Source organism: Neofelis nebulosa, chromosome 7 (genome assembly GCF_028018385.1).
Source record: "Neofelis nebulosa isolate mNeoNeb1 chromosome 7, mNeoNeb1.pri, whole genome shotgun sequence".
Classification (NCBI taxonomy): domain Eukaryota; kingdom Metazoa; phylum Chordata; class Mammalia; order Carnivora; family Felidae; genus Neofelis; species Neofelis nebulosa.
Window position 1 is genome coordinate 29392254 of NC_080788.1, and position 19239 is coordinate 29411492.

General features: G+C 40.0%; 1 protein-coding gene across 3 annotated transcripts in view; it reads left to right on the top strand.

The window, feature by feature from the left end:
• FBXO22 (F-box protein 22) overlaps positions 1–18890 on the top strand; it is a 31502-nt gene extending 12612 nt beyond the window's left edge. For 2 of the 3 annotated variants that reach the window (XM_058736936.1, XM_058736937.1), the window contains exons 5-7: positions 158–322; positions 14983–15148; positions 17752–18890. In XM_058736936.1, the coding sequence (XP_058592919.1) occupies positions 158–322; positions 14983–15148; positions 17752–18169 (749 nt within the window). In that variant the 3' untranslated portion in view covers positions 18170–18890. The remainder of the gene's footprint in view (positions 1–157; positions 323–14982; positions 15149–17751) is intronic. The other variant, XM_058736938.1, reaches the window with a different exon arrangement.
• Positions 18891–19239: the final 349 nt, after the last annotated feature.

Sequence of the window (19239 nt, forward strand, 5' to 3'; positions counted from 1 at the left end):
TCAGCACAGAGTTTGCTTCGGATCCTCTATCCCCCTCTCTCTCTGCACCCCCCCCCTCTCGCCAGCTCATGCTATCTCTCTCTCTGTCTCTGAAAAATAAAAAATAAACATTAAAAAAAAAAAGCTATTCATGAAACTCTTTTAACTTTTTTCCTAGTGACTCCAATGGGATCAGGTAACAACCGACCTCAGGAAATAGAAATTGGAGAGTCTGGTTTTGCTCTGTTATTCCCTCAAATTGAAGGAATAAAAATACAACCTTTTCATTTTATTAAGGACCCAAAGAATTTAACACTAGAAAGACATCAACTCACTGAAGTAGGTAAGTCAATGTTATTTACCATTAATTGCCCAATTTGATTGTGTTTGTTCCTTTGAGAGAGTCTGAATTAAGTATACATGTTACTAATAAATGTATTTGTATTTAATTCTGAATTTTGAAGCACTTCTTTCTCTTTGATACTTTACCATTTTGCTATTTTAGTTTTCTGGAAAGCTTTTTTTAAGCATTGTTTTACACTAATAAATAGCATTTATTGTGAAATTTTTTTTTTATTAAATACAGATTAGTTCTATGTCAACTAATTAGAAAGATGGGAATAAGTATAGTGAACTTGAGAAATTTTAGAAAAGCTATAAGTTAAGGCAGAGTCTGTCAAACAAGGATTTACTAGGACATGTAAGACAGGAAGTTTGGCTAGAGTAGGCAAGGTGATGAGAGGTGATTTTGAAGAGATAAAGCATTGGCTTAATTTCCAGGATCTGATGAGAAAGCCTAATTTAATATATATAATAAGCAGCAGAGTAGGTACTCAAGCAGAACAGTGTTAAGACTTTTTGTTTACATCTACAGATGAACTGATTGGCATTAACTTATTTTAAAAAGTCTCTGTTGGTGTGAAAAATATTCAGTGGTTACCTGGTTATGCATCAATCAGCCACCCTATAGAGATAAGCTTCCATTATTTGAAATGGCACTGACTCCAGCAGGAATAAAAAAACTGTAGCAACAAAGGGAAAATTTGTGATTGGTTTATTAACGAGAAAAAAAAGGAGTCTACGCATTGAGACTGGCTTGTACAACTGTCTTTTACAATGCAAAAAGACTTAAAGTGGCTGGTGGGGATGGGATGAGAAGTACAGAAGAAGGAGGCATTGACTGCAGAGACCAGCAGCTAGCAGCAGCTGGCCTCTTGATAATGTGGAAGAGAGTTGTCAGGTACAGGTAAAACATGGGAAGTTTCAACAGCTAGCCTGTAGGGTAAGGCGGGAAACTATAGCTAGTAAGAATGCAGGCTATAGCTGCCCTAGTTCTGTTACATTCCAGCTTTCCTAATTTAGGACAAATTTCTTAACTTTTCTAAGCCTCTGTTTCCCATCTGTAAAGGGGAAATAACTGACTTACAGAGTTATAAGCACGAGATACAATGACTTCTATAAAACACTTAGCCAAATACCTTGCTCTATAGATGGTAGGCTAATGTTGGCCCCTGTACCTTAGGCAGGCTTTGCAGTGGGTCACAGTGATCCATCTGCACTGTGGCTTGTGTTGTGTGGAGGAATCGACTGGTGGGAGGGACATTCAGGAAAAGGACAGTGAAGGTCTTGGGTATTCTTTTTTTTTTTTCCTATTAATCTGTCCTTTTTCAATTTATTTTTTTTCTTTTTTATTATGAAATTTATTGTCAAGTTGGTTTCCATACAACACCCAGTGCTCATCCCAAAAGGTGCCCTCCTCAATACCCATCACCCACACACCCCTCCCTCCTACCCCCCATAAACCCTCAGTTTGTTCACAGTTTTTAGGAGTCTCTTATGTTTTGGTTCCCTCCCTCTCTAACCATATTTTTTTCTTCCCCTCCCCCATGGTCTTCTGTTAAGTTTCTCAGCATCCACATAAGAGTGAGAACATATGGAATCTGCCCTTCCCTGTATGACTTATTTCATTTAGCATAACACTCTCCAGTTCCATCCATGTTGCTACAAAAGGCCATATTTCATTCTTTCTCATTGCCACGTGGTATTCCATTGTGTATATAAACCACAATTTCTTTATCCATTCGTCAGTTGATGGACATTTAGGCTCTTTCCATAATTTAGCTACTGTTGGGAGTGCTGCTACAAACATTGGGGTACAAGTCCCCCTATGCATCAGTACTCCTGTATCCATTGGGTAAATTACTAGCAGTGCTACTGCTGGGTCATAGGGTAGGTCTATTTTTAATTTTTTCAGGAACCTCCACACTGTTTTCCAGAGCGGCTGCACCAGTTTGTATTCCCACCAACAGTGCAAGAGGGTTCCCATTTCTCCACATCCCCTCCAGCATCTATAGTCTCCTGTTTTGTTCATTTTAGCCACTCTGACTGGCATGAAGTGATAATCTGAGTGTGGTTTTGATTTGTATTTCCCTGATGAGGAGCGTCGTTGAGCATCTTTTCATGTGCCTGTTGGCCATCTGGATGTCTTCTTTAGAGAAGTGTCTATTCGTGTTTTCTGCCCATTTCTTCACTGGGTTATTTGTTTTTCGGGTGTGGAGTTTGGTGAGCTCTTTATAGATTTTGGATACTAGCCCTTTGTCCGATACGTCATTTGCAAATATCTTTTCCCATTCTGTTGTTTGCCTTTTAGTTTTGTTGATTGTTTCCTTTGCTGTGCAGAAGCTCTTTATCTTCATGAGGTCCCAGTAGTTCATTTTTGTTTTTAATTCCCTTGCCTTTGGGGATGTGTCGAGTAAGAAATTGCTGTGGCTGAGGTCAGAGAGGTCTTTTCCTGCTTTCTCCTCTAAGGTTTTGATGGTTTCCTGTCTCACATTCAGGTCCTTTATCCATTTTGAGTTTGTTTTTGTGAATGGTGTAAGAAAGTGGTCTAGTTTCATCCTTCTGCATGTTGCTGTCCAGTTCTCCCAGCACCATTTGTTAAAGAGACTGTCTTTTTTCCATTGGATGTTCTTTCCTGCTTTGTCAAAGATTAGTTCGCCGTACGTTTGTGGGTCTAGTTGTGGGGTTTCTATTCTATTCCATTGGTCTATGTCTGATTTTGTGCCAATACCATGCTGTCTTGATGATTAAGCTTTGTAGTAGAGGCTAAAGTCTGGGATTGTGATGCCTCCTGCTTTGGTCTTCTTCTTCAAATTACTTTGGCTATTCAGGGCGTTTTGTAGTTCTATACGAATTTTAGGATTGCTTGTTCTAGCTTTGAGAAGAATGCTGGTGCAATTTTGGCTGGGATTGCATTGAATGTGTAGATAGCTTTGCATAGTATTGATATTTTAACAATATTTATTCTTCCAACCCGTGAGCACGGAATGTTTTTCCATTTCTTTATATCTTCTTCAATTTCCTTCATAAGCTTTCTATAGTTTTCAGCATACAGATCTTTTACATCTTTGGTCAGGTTTATTCCTAGGTATTTTATGATTCTTGGTGCAATTGTGAATGGGATCAGTTTCTTTGTCTTTCTATTGCTTCATTATTAGTGTATAAGAATGCAACTTATTTCTGTACATTGATTTTGTATCTTGCAACTTTGCTGAATTCATGTATCAGTTCTAGCAGACTTTTGGTGGAGTCTGTCGGGTTTTCCATGTATAATAGCATGTCATCTGCAAAAAGTGAAAGCTTGACTTCATCTTTGCCAATTTGGATGCCTTTGATTTCCTTTTGTTGTCTGATTGCTGATGCTAGCACTTCCAACACTATGTTAAATACCAGCGGTGAGAGTGGACATCCCTGTCGTGTTCCTGATCTCGGGGAAAAAGCTCTCAGTTTTTCCCCATTGAGGATGATATTAGCTGTGGGCTTTTCATAAATGACTTTTATGATGTATAAGTATGTTCCTTCTATCCCGACTTGCTCAAGGGTTTTTATTAAGAAAGGATGCTGAATTTTGTCAAATGCTTTTTCTGCATCTATTGACAGGATCATATGGTTCTTTTCTTTTATTAATGTGATGTATCACATTGATTGATTTGAGAATGTTGAACCAGCCCTGCATCCCAGGAATGAATCCCACTTGATCATGGTGAATAATTCTTTTTATATGCTGTTGAATTCGATTTGCTAGTGTCTTACTGAGAATTTTTGCATCCATATTCATCAGGGATATTGGCCTGTAGTTCTCTTTTTTTACTGGGTCTCTGTCTGGTTTAGGAATCAAAGTAATGCTGGCTTCATAGAATGAGTCTGGAAGTTTTCCTTCCCTTTCTATTTTTTGGAATAGCTTCAGGAGGATAGGTATTATCTCTGCTTTAAATGTCTGGTAGAATTCCCCTGGCAAGCCATCTGGACCTGGACTGTTATTTGTTGGGAGATTTTTGATAACTGATTCAGTTTCTTTGCTGGTTATGGGTCTGTTCAAACTTTCTATTTCTTCCTGTTTGAGTTTCGGAATGTGTGGGTGTTTAGGAATTTGTCCATTTCTTCCAGGTTATCCAGTTTGTTGGCATATAATTTTTCATAGTATTCCCTGATAATTGTTTGTATTTCTGAGGGATTGGTTGTAATAATTCCACTTTCATTCATGATTTTATCTATTTGGGTCCTCTCCCTTTTCTTTTTGAGAAGCCTGGCTAGAGGTTTATCAATTTTGTTTATTTTTTCAAAAAACCAACTCTTGGGGCGCCTGGGTGGCTCGGTCGGGTAAGCGTCCGACTTCGGCTCAGGTCACAATCTCGCGGTCCGCGAGTTTGAGCCCCGCGTCAGGCTCTGGGCTGACGGCTCGGAGCCTGGAGCCTGCTTCCGATTCTGTGTCTCCCTCTCTCTCTGCCCCTCCCCCGTTCATGCTCTGTCTCTCTCTGTCTCAAAAATAAATAAACGTTAAAAAAAAAAAAATTAAAAAAAAAAAAAAAAAAAACCAACTCTTGGTTTCATTGATCTGCTCTACAGTTTTTTTTAGATTCTATATTGTTTATTTCTGCTCTGATCTTTATTATTTCTCTTCTTCTGCTGGGCTTGGGGTGTCTTTGCTGTTCTGCTTCTGTTTCCTTTAGGTGTGCTGTTAGATTTTGTATTTGGGAGTTTTCTTGTTTCTTGAGATAGGCCTGATTGCAATGTATTTTCCTCTTAGGACTGCCTTTGCTGCATCCCAAAGCATTTGGATTGTTGTATTTTCATTTTCATTTGTTTCCATATATTTTTAAATTTCTTCTCTAATTGCCTGGTTGACCCATTCATTCTTTAGTAGGGTGTTCTTTAACCTCCATGCTTTTGGAGGTTTTCCAGACTTTTTCTTGTGATTGATTTCAAGCTTCATTGCATTGTGGTCTGAAAGTATGCATGGTATGATCTCAATTCTTGTATACTTATGAAGGGCTGTTTTGTGACCCAGTATGTGATCTGTCTTGGAGAAGGTTCCATGTGCACTCGAGAAGAAAGTATACTCTGTTGCTTTGGGATGCAGAGTTCTAAATATATCTGTCAAGTCCATCTGATCCAGTGTATCATTCAGGGCCCTTGTTTCTTTATTGATCCTGTGTCTAGATGATCTATCCAGTGTTGTAAGTGGAGTATTAAAGTATTAATTTGCCCCTGCAATTACCACATTCTTATCAATAAGGTTGCTTATGTTTGTGATTAATTGTTTTATATATTTGGGGGCTCCGGTATTCGGCGCATAGACATTTATAATTGTTAGCTCTTCCTGATGGATGGACCCTGTAATTATTATATAATGCCCTTCTTCATCTCTTGTTACAGCCTTTAATTTGAAGTCTAGTTCTCTCTGATGTAAGTATGGCTACTCCAGCTTTCTTTTGACTTTGAGTAGCATGATAGATAGTTCTACATCCCCTCACTTTCAATCTGAAAGTGTCCTCAGGTCTAAAATGAGTCTCTTGTAGACAGAAAATAGATGGGTCTTGTTTTTTTATCCATTCTGATACCGTATGTCTTTTGGTTGGCGCATTTAGTCCATTTACATTCAGTGTTATTATTGAAAGATACGGGTTTAGAGTCATTGTGATGTGTGTAGGTTTCATGCTTGCAGTGATGTCTCTGGTACTTTGTCTTAGGATCTCTTGTAGGGCTGGTTTAGTGGTGATGAATTCCTTTAGTTTTTGTTTGTTTGGGAATACCTTTATCTCTCCTTCTATTCTAAATGACAGACTTTCTGGGTAAAGGATTCTCGGCTGCATTTTTTTTTTTTTTTTCTGTTCATCACATTGAAGATTTCCTGCCATTCCTTTCTGGCCTGCCAAGTTTCAGTAGACAGATGCGTCACGAGTCTTATCGGTCTCCCTTTATATGTTAGAGCATGTTTATCCCTAGCTGTTTTCAGAATTCTCTCTTTATCCTTGTATTTTGCCAGTTTCACTATGACATGTAGTGTAGAAGATTGATTCAAGTTACGTCTGAAGGGAGTTCTTTGTGCCTCTTGGATTTCAATGCCTTTTTCCTTCCCCAGTTCAGGGAAGTTCTCAGCTATGATTTCTTCCAGTACACCTTCAGCACCTTTCCCTCTCTCTTCCTCCTCTGGATACCCAATTATGCATACATTATTTCGTTTAGTTATGTCACTTAGTTCTCTAAGTCTCCCATCATACTCCTGGATTTTTTTTATCTGTCTTTTTCTCAGCTTCTTCTTTTTCCATAATTTTATCTTCTAATTCACCTATTCTCTCCTCTGCCTCTTCAATCTGAGCTGTGGTCACCTCCATTTTATTTTGCAGCTCATTTATAGCATTTTTAAGCTCCTCCTGACTGTTTCTTAGTCCCTTGATCTCTGTAGTAATAGATTCTCTGCTGTCCTCTATACTTTTTCCAAGCCCAGCTATTAATTTTATGACTATTATTTTAAAATCAGTTTCTGCTATATTGCTTATATCATTTTTGATCAGTTCGTTAGCTGTCGCTACTTCCTGGAGTTTCTTTTGAGGAGAATTCCACTGTTTCGTCATTTTGGATAGTCCCTGGAGTGGGAGGGAACTGCAGGGCTCTTCCTCTGTGCTGTCTGGAGTAACTTGAGTTGGTGGGCGGGGCCGCAGTCAGACCTGATGTCTGCCCTCAGCCCACCACTGGGGCCACAGTCAGACTGGTGTGTACCTTATCTTCCCCTCTCCCAAGGGCAGGGCTCAGTGGAGAGTGGTGTGGCCTCTGTCTGGGCTGCTTGCACACTGCCATTCTTGTGGTACTGCTTTGATGGGATCTGGCATATTAGCTGGGGTGGATCCACAAGGTGCACAGGGGCGGGAGGGGCAGGCTCAGCTCGCTTTGCCTTCAGTTGGTCCGCTTCGGGAGGGGCCCTGCGGCACTGGGAGGGAGGCAGACCCCTCGGAGGGATGGATCCGCAGAAGCATAGTGTTGGGTGTTTAAGGGGTGCAAGCAAGTTCCATGAAGGGAACTGGTTCCCTTTGAGATTTTGGCTGGGGGATGGGTGAGGGAGACGGCGCTTCCCAGAGCCTTTGTTCCCCGCCAAGCTGAGCTCTGTCCTTCGGGGCTCAACAACTCTCCCTCCCACTCTCCGAGCAGAGCTGTTGACTTATAACATTCCAGATGTTAAGTCCCACTGGCTGTCAGAACACACTCCATCGGGCCCCTCTGCTTTTCCAAGCCAGACTTGGGGCCTCTGCCTTCTGGGTGGTCTGGCTGCCCCTCCACCACCCCGGCTCCCTCCTGCCAGTCCATGTAGCGCACTGCCTCTCTGCCCTTCCTACCCTTTGTCTATGCTTGGCTCCAGAGAGTCCTTTCTGCTAGTTTTCTGGTGGTTATCGGGGTAAATTAGGCAGATGGGGGTGGAATGTAAGCGATCAGCAGGACACGGTGAGCCCAGCGTCCTCCTACGCCGCCATCTTCTCCCTGTTCTCAGGTCTTGGGTATTCTTATCATCCCATTCAGAAGCATCATGCCAGAGGAAGATACCCATGTTTTGGCTGATGGTGACAATTAATGGTAACTAATACTGAGGCATTATAAACTGGGTACTGTGCTACATACTATTTCTAATCCTCACAGCAGTTTGCCAGATAGAATTTGTTACACAGTATGTTGTTGGTGAGGAGACTAAACTTGTAGTAGTAGAGCAAAGGCTCGTAGACTTCATAGTACATAAAGAGAAGACCAGAGTTATCTGTAATGTTAAAGCTACCCGAAATCAAGGATGCCAAACGTTCTCTAAGGAAAACTTCGGATTGTGCCTTTGTGTGTAGCTAAGCTAGAGAGACTTTCTCATGTTATAATGAGACTTGTTGGAAGGCTGGCAGGAGTTAATGGTGCTCAGCAAACTAGATCTCTCTTACACCAGTGGTTAGAAAATCGTGGGTCTGAAACTCAAGGAGGAGTTGAGGTCAGAGATGTTGGTTTGAGAGCCATTTGCACATAGTGTGGTAGGCTGTCTGCGATAATGTCCAGGACAGCTTAATACAGGTTTAAGAAAAGATTCAGCAACAAAGTTAGTACAAGGAAGGAAGAAGAGATACAGTTTGATGCTGACAAGAGGATGACCTACTGAGTTCAGTAGGTTCATGATGTAGAAATTATATGTTAATGTCATTCAGCTTGAAAGGTCCCATTGGGTTAGAAAAATTAATTGGATGCAGATTCTGTCTCAGTGCTATTCTGGGAAAGTTGTGACAGATACGTATGTAATTATAACCCAAGTGAGAAAGTAAGGTGTGCCTCTCTATTAGAGAGATCTGGATAGATTGCTCTAAGGATTGCCAGTGGGAAGGAGAGTGAGGAGACTTCATGGGGCAAATACCATTTAAGGCTTTGAAGAATGGGAGACATATGAAAGATAAGAATGGTAACAGGATAGGCTAAATGATTAACAGAAACCTAAACACAGAGTCAGGTAATGAGAAATGTAGGGGAAATAGTAAACAGGTCATTTTTGCAAGCAAAGGTTGTGTGAAGGGGATCATAAGAACAAAGGGTGGGCACAGTGAAGCCAGGCTAAAGAATGTAGTCAGTAAATGACAACTGTTAACCAGAAATGTTCTCCTATTAGCAAATGTGATTCTCCATAGTGGGGAAATACTGGAAACAGGGAGACTAGTTAGGATCCCCCTGCAAGAGTCTAAGCAAGAAATAATACCAGAGCATGAAGTTCAGGAAATTGAGTGGAGAAAATTAGCAGATCATTAGATACGAAATGAGAAGGAAGACTTAATGACTCATTGATAACTTTGAGTTTTGTGCTTAACAGAGTGGGGTGCTGGTGCTTCAGAGAACAGAAATAGAGAACACTGGGGCAAGAGGAGCAGGATTAGGAAAAAATCCGACTCCATTAGACAGGCTCGTTTGGCCTTTAATTCAGTGCTTTTGCTGAAGGTCATATTGCCAGACCTTCTGTGTGTTACCTCTTTTTTCCGTAAGTGAGGATGGTGCCTCCTGGGCATACTCTCTCCTCTGTCCCATAGCACCTTGGGAACCATGATTGAGGTCCTGATGATAGCACTACTTAAAGCTAGAAGCCTAGTTTTGTCATATTACAAGAGAGAGCCAAAATCTTGAGCAAAATAAACCTTCCATTTTATGATAAAATAGTTTACTAGATTTGTAAGACCTTGTTTGCATTACAGCACTTGTAAGTATAGGCCTCACAAACCGAAGGGAAAAGCAGGCCCATGTTTAGTCTGCTATGTGAGGCATTCTTTACTGGTGTCCTTTCCAGAGCCATTTGCTGTCGGCAGTTTTGACTAATTCCAAGGCATCATTTTTATCCTGTTAATGGTGTTCAGGAAATTGAAGCTCTGCTTAGATTGAGATGATAATCTGTATTCATTCCATACTATTTTATGGCCACATTTCCTGTATTTTTTAAATTTGGACCATTGTCTTTTATGTGCTCAAGAAGATGGAGGAATCTGAGGCAGTCCTCCTTGAGGTGGGTAGTCTATCAGACACTTGTCTCACACCTGTGATTCTCTTTCTCTTTTACAAACCCATCATTCTGACATTCTCCTGGAGCCAGTGATTTTCTGGGTTACAGTTTTATTTGTAGACACTGATATTAGAAAAGATTTTCCACTAGTTTTTACATTTGAGGTCACAAGAGGAAGTCCTGAAGGGTCCTCCTGCATTTGCTCTTGGAAGGAGAGGAGGGGAAGTGTCAGTTCTGTAACCTACTAACACCAGTTCCTTCTGGGCAGCCACTTTGGAAGTGTGTATTTATTATTACTTATGTCTGGTCTGAGTCAAGTCCTGTAATAGTGGATACAATTTGCATATTTTCTTGTGAATTTTGAAGATGTTGAATTCTCATAGACTTTCTAGGAGCTAAATAGTACATAATGGGTTCTGGTGGGCATTTAAATAAGTGAATTTCTGTGAAAATAAGTGCCTGGCGGAAGTGCTGAGTTTGCTATTAAATTGATGATGTTATGATCTACTTTGTGGGTTGTTCAGGTCCTTTCTGCTTACCACTTTTTGGTCCACTGACTACTCCTCTTGAACTCTGCCAGCAACTGAGAGAGGTGAAAACTAAATTGTTAAGTCGGATTGCAAAAAAAAAAAAAAAAAAAAAAGAGGGACTATATTTTTAAATTATCTAGAGATTTCATAGAGAATCTTGAGGGGGACACCAACAGTGATCAGGTGCAAAGCAGAGAAAGATGTTGCTAAAACCTACGTGATGGAACTTGCTCCGTTTTAGAAGTTTCACAGCCCTTGAGAAAGTTTAAGTGACAGGAAGGTGGTGCCAGTGTTCTGTTAGGCTTTACTGCCCTTGTGGTAGACGTCATTCAGCTATGGGAGCAAGAGGGGCTAGAAAACACAAACTGTTAACAGGCCGGTGGGGGCTGACTCCCAGGTCACAGTGGTGCATAATACAGCCCCAGCCTACCGTGCCTCCCACCCCCAGCCCCTGTGCCACAGGCTCCATGTCTGTGGACAGGGACAGCTTCTTACTGTATACCACCAGAGATATTTGTGGATAAGGTACATCTCAAAAGCATGACTACACAAAAGCCAGAACAACACAGGTGACCCCCCAGTCAGTTTTGAGGATAGGATACAAGGCTTCTTTTCCCCTCCCTCTAAGTTTGATGTTTACTTTAGATGCATTTAATTCAAGGGGAAATGTTGCCTTAGCTTCATCATTTCAGTATTTGGGTAAACAGATCTAACTTATGGTCGGGGCCCTCACTAAATTAGCCAGATTGTGTTTTGTTAGCTATGCTCTATTGAGCCCGTGGTGGGTACGAGGCCCCTGAATAAGTGCTGCTTTATGACATTATCTTACTATGACTGTAACTGCCCTTGAGACTTGCTCCTGTCCCAGTTTTAGAGGAAGGATCTGAACTTGGCGAAGTCTAGCCTTGCTCAGAGTTCTACATTTGTAAGTGGTTGAGCCTGAGTTCTGACCCTGGTCTGACTCCAGAACCCACATCCTTACTGGGCTGACTTCATACTTCCCTCCCCTAGTGTGAAAAAGATAGGTATCCTATCCTGGGGCCGGGGGAAGTGGTGCTAAAAAACTCAGCTCTGGTCCATGAATTGTTCATGATAGTAGCCTCATTTTACATAGACTTGTACTTTGAAGTAGGTTTCCTACATGCATTTAGATCCCATCACTTTCAAACAGATCATAAAATAGTTGTCTTGAGAATGGCTTCTCTAGAAAGAATAGAAATCTGGACATGCAGACCCAGAACATTTCCAAGGAGTCCTGGCCTAACTTTGGAATAGTTCTTCCTATTTTGATTTTCCTGAATCTGACATGGTCTTGGTGTCTAGATTTTATCTTATTTTTTAAATTTCCTTTTAGCCTTCTAGTTTATCTTAGCTATGATAAATTTACATTTGCCTTATTTGAAATTAATTTAAGGCAGCTTACAAAGATACAGTATCAGTGGAGGAGTTCTGAATTGAGGGACATGTAGGAAGAACACAGTGAAACCCAGGCTGAGGGTAATACACAAGATTCATATCATCAGCATTTGCTAGAGGTGGTCCACAGGTTTGGCTAAGCCAGAGCAGAAGCAGCCCACCGCTTCCCAATTTTTTGAGAACAGAGATAAATTCTTCTACTGGATTGAAGCAGTTTCTTATGTCACTCTGTGAACACCAGTGGCATCAATAAAAGCAATGGTAGAGTCCAAAGCAGTGAGGTCTGGTTACTGAGCTTTCTGCTTAATCTAATATTTAGATCTGCTAAAGGAATGAATGGCCCACATGCTCTTTTTAGGCGCTCGTTCTACTGTGACTTAGATCTCACAGCTGAATTTCAGGTAACAATGAACTGGAGATTGCACCTTTTAATAGCTGGACTGGATAATAAGTATAGTCACCTGCCCAATAAGCGGCTCACCTAGGGAAATGGCTGGTGTGCTTTCTTAAAGTTGAAAGACCTAAGATACTTGTCCTGAGTAGAGGGCCGTCCTCTTTCCCCACAGAGGTGAACTGAGACAAGACCGAAGGCAGTGCCAAGATTTACTTCAAAAAGAGCTGGGTGGTCTTGTCAGGCAAGTGTACTGTAGGCATTTCAGTTTTGAGTGGCAAGGAGTTTGAGTTGTACCTTCCCTCTTCTGTTGCATATCTAAAGCTCTGGATGGTCTGTTGGTCAAATACAGACCCATCTGCTCCGTCAGACAGCCAGACTGGGCTAAGCTGGATTTGTTCTCTAAGTTGGGATAGGGGGAAGTGATTGTCGTTTCTAGGTTTGTGTGTGGGGGGGGGGGGGGGGTTCAGCTACAGAGCAGTATCACCAGAGGAAGATGTGGAAAGCACTGGGTATGTGTTTGTTAAGTAAGTGAGGGTGGTGCCTTTAGAATGCTCAGATGAAAATGTTTAGTAGGGAATTGTAAAAGAGGGTCTAGAGCTTAGAAAACAGTAGGGAAGTTAGAGATTTAGAAGACTTCAGGTTTCTGAAACCTAAAACTCTTGAGAGGAGATGTGGGTTTTAATCTATAGCCTGCCATGTTATTCTCCTGGGCTGGTCACTTCTCTGGGATTAGCAGTCCTTACTTGTAAAGTAAAACTAGACAGTTCATCCCACAGCCCTCTTCCAACTCTGGAAATTCATTTTAGAACACAAAAAAACATTCTCTCAAAATGTGCTGCTCTGTGGGAAAAAAAGACCCTTTAGTAATGGCTTAGGGTGTGTAGTATCATGAAAGTACTGGATTTATATACTAATATCCTTTTCACTCTCCAAATCAGTGATTTATTGTGGAGAGAATTAAAAGTGGACCAGAGGAAGGGTGCCTGGGTGACTCAGTTGGCTAAGCATCCGACTTTGGCTCAGGTCATGATCTCGCGGTTCATGGGTTCAAGGCCTGCATTGGGTTCTCTGCTATCAGCACAAAGGCCCCCTTCGGTTCCTGTCTCCCTTTCTCTCTGCCCCTCCCCAGCCAGCTCATGCTTTCTCTCTGTCCCAAAACTAAATAAAAACATTAAAAAAAAGTTGTTTTTTTTTTCTTTTTTTTTTAATTTTTTTTTTTCAACGTTTTTTATTTATTTTTTTTGGGACAGAGAGAGACAGAGCATGAATGGGGGAGGGGCAGAGAGAGAGGGAGACACAGAATCGGAAACAGGCTCCAGGCTCCGAGCCATCAGCCCAGAGCCTGACGCGGGGCTCGAACTCACGGACCGCGAGATCGTGACCTGGCTGAAGTCGGACGCTCAACCGACTGCGCCACCCAGGCGCCCCTAAAAAAAAAAAAGTTTTTTTAAATAGAAGTGGACTGATGGAAATTTCCCTGGATAAGTCAATATTTGGTGTTAGTAAATAATCATTCCCCCCACACCTGTTTCCTTAAGTGAGTCATATTTCTGATAATATCCACCTTAGGTCTGCCAAGATGGAAGTCATGTGGCTGAGTCAGTGGAAACAGGGATGAGAATGTGGGTTAGGTATTTCTTTTTTTTTTTTCCTGTCCTATTACCTGTTTGATAATGCCAGAAAATTTCAAATTGATAGTTTTACAGTGCCCAGAGGCTCAGGTGAAAGCCAGGGAATTTGTGGGGGAGTGCAGGAGTACAGCCTATCTCCTGTTGGGCTATACTGCCCCCTAACAGAAGCTGCTTTTTGTTCTTAGGCTGCAGAATTGAACATTTTCTTGGTTTGGAAAGAGTTTCTTATAGTTATAGCATCTTCTCTCCCACCCTCCTTTCCTGGAAAAGGTGGATAGGGCCCATATGTATTTTCATGGTGTATTGGTTTCCTGAGGCTGCTGTAACAAATTACCACAAACTTGGTGGCTCAAAGCAGCAGAAATTTATTCTGTCAGTCCCAAGAGGCTAAAAGTCTGAAGTCAAGGTGTCGAAAGGGCTCCACTCCCCTCTAAGGCTACAGGGGTGAATCTCTTCATTGTCCCTTCCACCTTCTGGTGGCCACTGCTATACCTCATGGTTGTATCACACCAGTTTCTGCTTCTGTGGTCACAGCGCCTCTTCTTATGTCTGTGTCTCTTATATAGGTCTTTTAAGGACACTTACTATAGTATATAGAGCCTAACTGGATAATAAGAGATGATCTCTTCCCCATATCCTTAATTACATCTGCAAAGACCCTTTTCCTAAATGGGTTTACATTCATCAGTTCCAGAGATTTGATGTGGATACATTTTTGGGGAGACCACCATTAAATACATGACAGGTGTTTGGTGCCTTTTCTCTCCATTTTCTCTGAATCTTTATTATTACTATTGCTAACTCTGTTCTGTGTAAACCAACATTCCCTTTCATTCTAGGTGGTGGCCTGTGTGGAGATGGCTTACACCAAGGTCCACCATGGATGCTGCTCAGTTACATAGCTGCTTCTTTATTTGTGTTGAGTGTTGATTGTATTATTTTCAAGTAGCCATTTAGTTTTTTTTAATGGGGAAAATTACAGCAAAGATTTTAAACAGTGTTAAAGTTTGTAAAAAAAAAAAAAAAAGGCGGGGGGGAACTGGACAGTTTAAACACTAAATTGCACATAACTAGAAGTGCAGGTCAGTAGCGGAAACATTTCATTTTGCAAAAATGTAGAAAATAAGATAGTAATAAAGTTTCAAGTTCGTGTTTGGAGGCTATCTTTCATTGTTGCTCTTCCTTTCTCTGCAGGTCTTTTAGATAACCCTGAGCTTCGTGTGGTCCTGGTGTTTGGTTATAATTGCTGTAAGGTGGGAGCCAGTAATTATCTGCAGCGAGTAGTCAGCACTTTCAGTGATATGAATGTCATCTTGGCTGGAGGCCAGGTAGACAACCTGGCATCACTGACCTCTGACAAGTATGTCTCATGTGCTTCTGATTCCTCCCATGTATGCCCAGAAATGTCCTCAGATTTTTCTTACCCAGGTTTTTAAAACACATGTTTATAGAATTGCTAACAGTTCATTCCGTTATACAATACTCTACATAATTCTTCTTACAACTGAAGAATGAAATTTATATGTTGTCTTTTAATAACTTAAATGGACTCCTACTCTTCTTAAAATTAATTTTCAGAACTGTCTACTGGTATCTCCCACAACATCTCTGTGCTCCATATAATATCAGTAATAACTTCCTCTGTAGTTCTGTTTCCTCCTCTGAAGGAAATGCATGGCGAAACAGTGAAGCTTTGTGATAACACTTCTTAGAGCCTCTGACATACTCAGTGCTATGGAAATCTTCTAGAGAGGAAATATTACTGTGACAGTTCTCAAATCCATTCTGTGGAGCATCTTGGATGCTTATTGGTATGGGCACACATTTTGGGAAATGCTATACTAGATCTTTTTGAAAGCCTTTTTCAAAAGGTGTCAAATTTGTGTTATCTTTGATTTTGTTACCAAGGCTTTTGCTTTTGAGGGTGAAATATTTGCTCAGTTATTTTGGGTGCCATTACTCCCTTTGCATTTTGAATGAGAGTATGTAGTAGTTTCTGAGTTTGAACTAATTAAGTGAACATGAATATCATCAGTTTCCAAAAGCAGGAAAATGAGAATGTGTTATCCCCTGATGCTTCCTGCAAACACTAGTATTCATTTCTCACTATATTTGTGGTATTTGGATACTAGAGTGGCAATGTATCAACAGACCGTTAGAGATCAGTATCTTTAAAAGCAAGCAATGTAAATAATCCCAGTTATAATCTCCTTTCTGAAAGTCTCCTCTAATGAGTCAAGAAGAGCAAATATAGTTGACCTTTAAGCAATGCAGGGGATGGGGGGGCACCAACCCCTGTTGAAAATCCATGTATATAATTTGTGACTTTCCCAAAACTTAGCCTACTGTTGACTGGAAGTCTTAACTGATAACATGAACAGTCAATTAACACATGTATGTATGTATTATAATATGGAAAGCTAGAGAAAAGAAAATGTTAAGAAAGTCATAAGGAAAACAAATTTACAGTCTTGTACTTGTCAAGAAAAATCCACATATAAGATAATGTGTGTTGCTCAGGGGTCAAATGTAGCTAAGTCGAGGCACTGAATTCTAAGCAGGATGTCAAACATTGGATTTCATGCATAAATACACCTAATTCTCAGTAATTATCTGTGATTGTTTCTCTTCTTGCCTGATTTTCTGTGTCTTTGCTTTTACCTTTAAATTGTATACAGTAGGGCAGTGATGATTTAATACCTCATTTGCCTTTGAAATGCCAGTCTCAGTTCAGACATTTAGCATCTGAGACGCAAGTCTATTAACATGGTTCGTTGTCATCTTCTTTTTATACCTGTTGTGGGTAATAGTCCTCGAGAACCATTAACCTTTACATGACACATTAATTGTAATGTGGTCTTCATAATGTGTCTGTGGGTAAGAGAAGCCATTGAATAAATCGAGACTCTGTTTTAATAGTGTCCAGATATACCACCTCACCAAAAAAAAGCTAGGTAAATAATTCTTTGGGGCAAGATATTGACAATACACTTTGCGATTGTATGCCAAAGAGGAAATGAAATAAAGTTAAAGGAGCAGTGGAGGACTTCATAAGGTGGATTCTGCCCCTCAGTAACTGGTTTTGCTACTAAGCTAATCTTATTATCTTAGTCCTCTTAAGCTTTTTCAGTTAAGTTTCTTGTTAACCTAGTGAATCTTGCCCATTTCACCGACTCACATGTTGATAAACGTGATAGAAATATAAGGTATTTGTTTTTTCCCTGTAGGTGTTCACTATATTATGTTTTATAACTTTGACACTTTATATTTGTTTTAGTAAGGATAAAATATTACATAAAAAAGGCAAATATAAACAAAAACATGTTTTTACCTTTAGATTAAGCTGAATTGTAGGCTGAAAGTAATAAATAAGACATAGCAATGTAATTATGTTTCTTTATGGACCAAACAACTTAAAGCTAAAACTTCTGGAGTTACAGGTTCTTAATAAAATTACTGTCCATGATTGAACAACTATCTAATATATCTTTTTTAGAATGGGACACCAAGGTAAGGGGGAAAAATACCAAAAATGTAAATAATACCAGAAAGCTTTATTTAATAGATATCACTGTATATATGAATAATATTTTAAGTTTCCTTTTAAGAAAGTGAGAAAGGTTAAGGATACTTGATAGCCTTCTAAAAACGCAGGATGGGTTTCAGAAATCTTTGTGGAGATGCATTTGCCCCCTTGAACTTGTGACTAAAAAAATAGTTGCATACTTCTTCACAGATCTGCTTCCCTGAATTAGATTCCCTGAATCTGCTTCTTTTAAATGTATTAATAGTTTCATTGTTAACCCCTATTACACTCCTCCTATCTGGGATGGTGAGCCTTAGACTAACCATAGGCTGTTAAAGGCTAGCCAGTGGATCAGGAGTTTTCTTTACACTTTAAAATTTATATTCTCATTATATGTTTCATGATGTATCACCATACTTTTCTAATTGAATTTCCAGAAACCCTCTGGATATTGACGCCACTGGTGTGGTTGGACTGTCATTTAGTGGACACCGAATCCAGAGTGCCACCGTGCTTCTCAATGAGGAGGTCAATGACGAGAAGACTGCTGAGGCTGCAATGCAGCGCCTCAAAGCTGCCAGCATCCCGGAACAGAATACCATTGGCTTCATGTTTGCATGTGTTGGCAGGGGTTTTCAGTATTACAGAGCCAAGGGGAATGTTGAGGCTGATGCGTTCAGAAAGTTTTTTCCTAGTGTTCCTTTATTTGGCTTCTTTGGAAATGGAGAAATTGGATGTGATCGCATAGTCACTGGGAACTTCATATTGAAGAAATGTAATGAGGTGAAGGATGATGATCTGTTTCACAGCTATACAACAATAATGGCACTGATTCATCTTGGGTCATCTAAATAAAGCCATCTGTAAAGTGGCTTTCACAATATAAAACTTTTGGGCTCTGCCTTTCCTAGAAAATGGAAATTGGGATATGTCTATTTCAAAAAAAAAATAGTAACTTTATATGTATCAGTTTTATAGCTTTGACTATATCCGGGGTAGTTTTTAATTAGATGGACAACTTTGTACCTAACATAATGCACACAGAATTGAGAGCTTTTGCACCAAACCGATTACGGCTATACTGTACTGGATTATGTAGCTGCTATGTAATGTGACGTAAATAGTCTTCTGCATAGGAAGATTGAAAGAGGATTCATCAATAGGATGGAGCTTTAAGACATTCCATGACTACCTCTGAACTATTAGATCTTTTAGCAAAATCATGAAGACATTTTTTTCTCCCTTAATGAAGGAGAAACATACATGAATAGCTTGAGAAATCTTTCTCTGCTTTACAGTTTCACCGATTTTTTTAGAAGCTGTAACAAAATTACTTTTTACTTATTTGACAAAAATTAAAGAACTATTTTTGTTCTAGTACCCTGAAGTTGCTTAGTCAAATAAATTGCCAAGACTAATCAGTATTTTATTACTTTATAAGGAAAACATTTTCTTTTCCCTCAATGAAGGAATTGTAAGAGAAGAATCCTTTTCACCTAATTCTATATAGAACTGGCAGACCAATTACATCACCTTATTTTGGTTTTATACCAATAAAATGTACCTTGGAAACTCATTCAGTGTTTTGTACATCACTGCTTTTGGTGAGTGAATGATGGAAGTAAACTAATACTTTAGAAAAGAAAGCCTGGAATGGTAGTCAGCTAGTAAATCCTGCTGTATTCCCAGAATGACTTTTTTAAGTTTATATTTCTAATTATGCTAATGTCTAAATGAGATAGGTTCAGAGAACACCAATTTTCCCCAGTGGCCTTTCTTCATATAGTGATAGAACCTTGATTTCAGCTAGGCACATGCCTGTCATAACAAATACATTTCCCATTCTCTCTTGCCATTGACTGTTGTGGTCACTGAAATGTGAGAAGTGACAGGGGTCATTCATTCAAAATGGTATGACAGTTTTT